The 5,323-nt window shown below is 66.1% G+C and overlaps 2 protein-coding genes across 2 annotated transcripts in view; both read right to left on the bottom strand.

Annotated features, from left to right (window-relative positions):
- Window positions 1-3,153, bottom strand: part of CHLNCDRAFT_144174 (hypothetical protein) — a gene marked incomplete at both ends in the record, with an annotated part of 4,710 nt that extends 1,557 nt beyond the window's left edge. The window contains 7 exons of the mRNA XM_005848575.1: window positions 255-352; window positions 540-584; window positions 1,146-1,339; window positions 1,490-2,054; window positions 2,245-2,718; window positions 2,839-2,896; window positions 3,023-3,153. Coding sequence (XP_005848637.1) covers window positions 255-352; window positions 540-584; window positions 1,146-1,339; window positions 1,490-2,054; window positions 2,245-2,718; window positions 2,839-2,896; window positions 3,023-3,153 — 1,565 coding nt within the window. The remainder of the gene's footprint in view (window positions 1-254; window positions 353-539; window positions 585-1,145; window positions 1,340-1,489; window positions 2,055-2,244; window positions 2,719-2,838; window positions 2,897-3,022) is intronic.
- Window positions 3,154-4,351: 1,198 nt separating this feature from the next.
- CHLNCDRAFT_144173 (hypothetical protein) overlaps window positions 4,352-5,323 on the bottom strand; it is a gene marked incomplete at both ends in the record, with an annotated part of 3,282 nt that continues 2,310 nt past the window's right edge. Inside the window, 3 exons of the mRNA XM_005848574.1 lie at window positions 4,352-4,463; window positions 4,677-4,821; window positions 5,055-5,193. Coding sequence (XP_005848636.1) covers window positions 4,352-4,463; window positions 4,677-4,821; window positions 5,055-5,193 — 396 coding nt within the window. The remainder of the gene's footprint in view (window positions 4,464-4,676; window positions 4,822-5,054; window positions 5,194-5,323) is intronic.

Below are 5,323 nucleotides of genomic sequence, written 5' to 3'. Positions count from 1 at the left end.
CTCAGCTGGGGGGAGGGTGGTCGGAGCCATGGAGAGGGTGCTCCATGGTCCACCCCCTCTCTTGATGCCCCTTGATCACGTGTGCCCCCTGCCCAAGGTCTGCTCACGCGGCCTATCATAGCGGGGTGACTGTAACACAGGGACCAGGCGCACCGTGTGGGATGCATGCCCCAGGGGTGGCGCCTACCCTACCTGCACTATTTGCAGCCGGGGGGGTGTTCTCGGTGACTAGGCTTCTCGTCGTGCACCACCACCAGGTGACCAGCGGCCGCAGGTCGGGGCAGGCGCTGAGCAGCCAGCGAGCATGCAGCGCCATGGAGCAGTACAGGCACCACCTCATCTCGCCACGCACCTGCAGCAGCAGGGAGAGAAGGGCGGGCAGCCACCTGGACAGCCAGCCTTACTGCAGTCTCAGCTGAGTGCCAGTTTGGATTGCAGCATGCCCTGCAGCAGGGTGCCCCGGGGGCTCCCTCAACACCGCGCCAGCCCCGCAGCGCTGCCGGCCTCTCATGGCAGCGTGGCAGGCTGGCAGGCCTCACCAGGTCGCCCAGGGACAAGCCCAGGAAGCCCTCATTGGCCCAGCCCTCCAGGCCAGGGACGCGCGTCAGATGCATGGGAGCGTCACATGCAGGCTGGCGGCCGGCAGCAGCGCCAGCTGCTGCCTGAGGCGCACACCCGGGCTCATCTGGCGACTGGCGCTGCCGCTTGGCAGGCCGACCGTTGGTGGCAGCGGTGCCGGGAGGTGGCGCTGCACTGGTGCTCGCTTGTGCTGGAACTGGCATGCTGGAAGCTGGGCAGATTAACCCTTGCGTATGGAGTTGGTGGCTGGCAAGCGCTAGGCAGCTGGCACACGACAGTCCAAGGGAGTGGGGTTGAGTCGCTTCAAGCGGAGGGTCGCACAGGGGGACATAGCTAGCAGTTGAGCGAAATCATGCCCCCCCACCTCCTCGCCGACGAGGTGCCAGCGAGGCCCACCGCGACCAGCGGCACTTCAGCTGTTTGTCAAACAGGGCGAGTACTCTGAGCACAGGTTTCGCATCCTAGTTGTTGTGAAGCATAGCATACAGCGTTGCAAGTTGGCTGGGCTGTCATGGCATCCCGTCCCAGAACTGCAGCCGTGGTTTGCGGCGTGCAAGCTCAGCCACCATGCCAGGCCTGCAGTCGTCCAGAGTGATGGCTTGCAAGTGTGGCAGCCGAGCCAGCATGTCGACAGATGCTTGGTCGAGGCGAAGCCCGGGGTTGCCACCCAAGCCCAGGGTTTGCAGCCGCGTGGCGGCAGCCAGAGCCGCGGGCAGCGGCCCCTCCAGGCGGCTTCCAGACAGCCACAACTTGGTGAGGCCTGCAACGAGCAAGCGCGTGGACAGGGAGGTCAGCGGGCACCAGAGGGAGAGGCGCTTGCAATGCAGCGGTACCACAGCTGTAGGCCCTGCAAAGCACTCGTCCAGCCAGTTTCTGCCAGTGAACAGAGACACGCACTGGCATGCCTCACCTGCCAGGTAGGGCCCGGGCGGCAGGGAGGGCAGCAGGCAGCGGCGAGTCGAAAGCTCCTCCAGCTGGCGCAGCGCGGTCACAGCCGGCGGCAGGCCGCAGGCCAGCTGCTTGCCGGGCTCGCCATCCGCTCCCCAGATGTCCAGGGCACGCAGGCCGGGGGTGAGGGCAACCACGGCGCCCAGGGCACGCTGCAGGGCCTCATCATCCCACACCGCGTGAACCAGGCGGAAGGTAAACTCCAGGCTGGTGACGCTGGCCAGCAGCGGACCGCAGGCGGGGCTGGAGAAGCCTGCCTCCTTCACAAAGCAGTCTATCAGGGACAACCTGACGAGCGCTGCCCCTGCTGGCAGCACCGCGCGCAGGAGGGCGGCCAACATTGTGCCGCTGCCTTCCGCTGTCGCCACCTCCTCTTCTTCATTCCAGAGGAATGTCTGTCTGTCCAGGTCAGCAGACACCAGTGTCACAGCCACATCACCCCTCCCCCGAGCCTGCCGCTCGGGGAGGATGGAAACGTGGTACTGTCCTGCTGCTTGTTGAAAATAGCACAGGTTGCCACACGGCATCTGCGCAAAGAGGCAAGCGTACGTGGAGGGTCAGAGGTGATGGGGTCAGGTGAGGCAGATACGGCTGGCTGGCACCGATGGCGTGCTGTGCAGGCTCCATCCTCGGCAGCAGCATGCACGTGGCCGGGCAGCTTGCCTGCATGGCGGCTGCATGGAGTTCGAAGCGAGCCAGCTGTGGGAAGGCTTGAACCGCGGGCAGCTGCAGGCCAGACTCAGAGCTCTCCTCCTCAAACAGTCCAAGGCAGGTCAGGTTGGTGAGCGCGCTCAGGGGTCGACAGCCGGGCAGCGGCGCTCCTGAGGACAGCTCCAGAGCAGCAAGGGAAGGCAGATGGGCTGCAGCAGCTGGCAGGTCTGCCGGTATCTCAGCAGCCATCAGGTCGAGGCATGTCAGCGCCGTCAGCTGGCCGACCATCCATGCGCAGCTGGGCGGCAGCGAGCCGGCTCCAGCGCCGTACACATGCAGCCGCTTCAGGCCGGTGAAGCGGTGCAGCACCTTGGCAGCCTCCTCGCTCAGGCGGTAGCCGCTCAGGCGCAGATCACGCAGCCTTTGCGGGTGGAAGCGGGCCAGGAAGTCGGGCAGGCGGCTGGCGACGGTGGCCGCAAGCTTCGTTCCGTCCAGGCTGGCGTGCTCGTACGCACTGCACGGGCCCCACCACGAGTCCACCTGGAGTTCGAAGGCACGGATGTGCTGCCCGGTGTGCTGCACACGTTGCAGCCGCCGCTCCAGGATCCCGCTCTCAACCCCGTCCCCCATATAAAGAAACGAAGTGAAGCAGGCCCAGACCTCCTGGTCGGAAAAGTAGACGCGGCACCAGCGCTTGCTGACGAGCGCAAGATTCAGCCTGCAGGCGGGAGTTTGCGGCAGGCAGGGATTCCTTCATGGTGGCAACAGGCTTCCACATGGCACGCATGTTGACATCAGTGCAGCTCAGCACACAGCACATGGCAAGTATGTCATTGCAGCTTACTGCGCAATGTCTTCCATGTCCTTGCCCGTCACACTCAGCGCCAAGATGCGGCCAAGGAGGGCGTCTGGAAGGGCGTCAAACGGGCTGCACGTTGGGGCAGCCCGCCGCTGCGGCACCCTGGTGCTGGCCATTCTGCAGTCGAGGGAAGACCACGAGGACCGCGGTCAGATGGCAGCAGTAGTGGCAACCTTGGAGGCGGTCATTCAGACTGCTTGCTTCAGCGGCGGCCACCGCGGCAGCACGCACAGGGCGTGACGGCGGGGGCAGCCTCTGCTGAGGGCCAGGCGGCCTCGTGCTTGAGCGGCAGCCCTTGCAGGCAGCTGTATCTGTGCTCCGGCCAGCAGCCACCTTGCCTGGTGCGGTGGCAGCTTGAATATTTGGTGGAGGCTCGATGCCCAAGTCGTGCTCTGGCTCGTCAGGGATGTTGCCAGCAGCAGCTGCTGTGTGCACAAAGGCAGCTGCTGACGCCAAACGTAAAAGCGTGCCTGTACATCACACGTACTGCTGGCACACAGCGTAGTCAAACAGAACCACAGCTGAACAACCACACCCTCAGGGGCTGTGCAACCTGTCAGCAGATGGCCAAGAGCAGAGCGGGACAGCTGCGGGAATGGCAACAGCCGTCAGCTCCCGCGCTGCATCCTGGGGCTTGTGCAAACACATCCATCTTTGCCCACCCTGGGAGGGGTGTGCCCGGCAAGCAGCTGACGCGGCCTGCCGCCGGCTGTGACCGCGCTGCGCCAGCTGGAGGAGCTATCGACTCGCCGCTGCCTGCTGCCCTCCCTGCCGCCCGGGCCCTACCTGGCAGGTGAGGCATGCAAGCGCGTGTCTCTGTTCCTTGGCAGGCCCTGGCTGGACGAATGCTTTGCAGGCCTACGGCTGTGGTACCGCTGCGTTGCAAGCGCCTCTCCCCTGGTGCCCGCTGACCTCCCTGTCCACGCGCATGAGGATTCCAGGCGCATCTTGTTGCAGAGCGTGTCGCTACATCAGGATAGACAGTGTAACTGCCGAGCGGCGGCCACAGGCTGCTTGGCCAGCAGCGAGCACGTTGCACGACCACACGCAGGGCTGCAGCCCACAGGCAGGTCGATAGCGACGGGGCAAGGTAGCGCCGGACTGGCGGGTTGAGCAAATAGGAAGCAAGTTGAGGGGTTGCACCCACGCGCAGCATAGCAAATGTGAACAGATGTACCAAAAATGAAATAATACAGTGCATGGTGGGGCCGCACGGCGCGGCAGCCTGTTCACCTCCCTCCTCGCCAGCATGCCAGCCATTTGCCTGGCGGCCTCCTGGCCTCACGGATGCGCGGCGCCGGCCGCTTGGGAGCCTCAGATCTGCAGCGCGGCTGCGATGGGCTGCGCCAGCGACAGCACCTCGAAGGGGGCGCGGTCGGTGACCGAGGTGACGGTGGCGGGGCAGGAGTCGGTGATCCAAAAGAACCTGCGGGGGCAAAGGCCCAGTGCGTGCGTGGGTGGCATGTGCTGTGTATATATGCGCGTGTGTGTGTGCTTTGGGTGATGATGATGCAGCAAAGGGGGACTGACTCTGGCTGTGCAGCGTGCAGGGCGGCTCCACAGCTGCCCAGCGGGCGGGGCCCCGGCTCCGCTCCCACCCCAGACCCAACGCGCAGCGGCAGGCGGCCCCGGCGCTCACTTGAAGCCGTCTGTCGCGCCGTTGCCGCCCTCCCCCTCAAACCGCCGCCACGACTCGTTTGGGAACACGCCGTGCGTGACGTAGGCGCTCACGTGGGCGGCGCCCTGCGTGGCCAGCAGCCGCTGGCACTCTATCAACGTGCCGCCTGCGGCGCGGCAGCAGGGGGAGCCGAGGAGCCGAGGAGCAAGGAATCAGGTTGGGGGCCAGGTTGGTTGCAGGTGAGGACCAGGGGCGCCCGTGTGCCCGCCTGCTGTCATACCCACTGCTGTGAGCAGCGCAGCAGTTGGGGCGCCGGCCCGGGCCCTGCGAAAGGCCCCACGTTGGCCCCAGCGTGAGCCACCTCGCGGCACCCCGCCGCTACATACCAGGCCCCCCCACCCGTCACCGCCGCCCGCCCCGCCACCCACCCACCGCTCTGCACCAGGTCGTCGACGATGACGACGTGCCGCCCGCGCGCCGTCCCCTCCTTGAGCCGCACAATGCGCTTGTCGCCGTCGCGCACCTTGGTGCAGATGACCTGCGGGCGGGGTGGGGGGGGGTGCACGGGTGGGTGTGCAGGGTGTGTGTGGGGCCAGTGGGTGGGTGCATGGTGTGTGTGCAGGGGGTGTGGGGCCAGTGGGTGGATGGGGCCTCGGTGTCGGCCGGAT

Source organism: Chlorella variabilis (genome assembly GCF_000147415.1).
Source record: "Chlorella variabilis unplaced genomic scaffold CHLNCscaffold_7, whole genome shotgun sequence".
In the NCBI taxonomy this organism is placed as follows: Eukaryota; Viridiplantae; Chlorophyta; class Trebouxiophyceae; order Chlorellales; family Chlorellaceae; genus Chlorella; species Chlorella variabilis.
The sequence above is the reverse complement of the archived record's forward strand: the minus strand, read 5'-3'. Positions and strand labels throughout refer to the sequence as shown.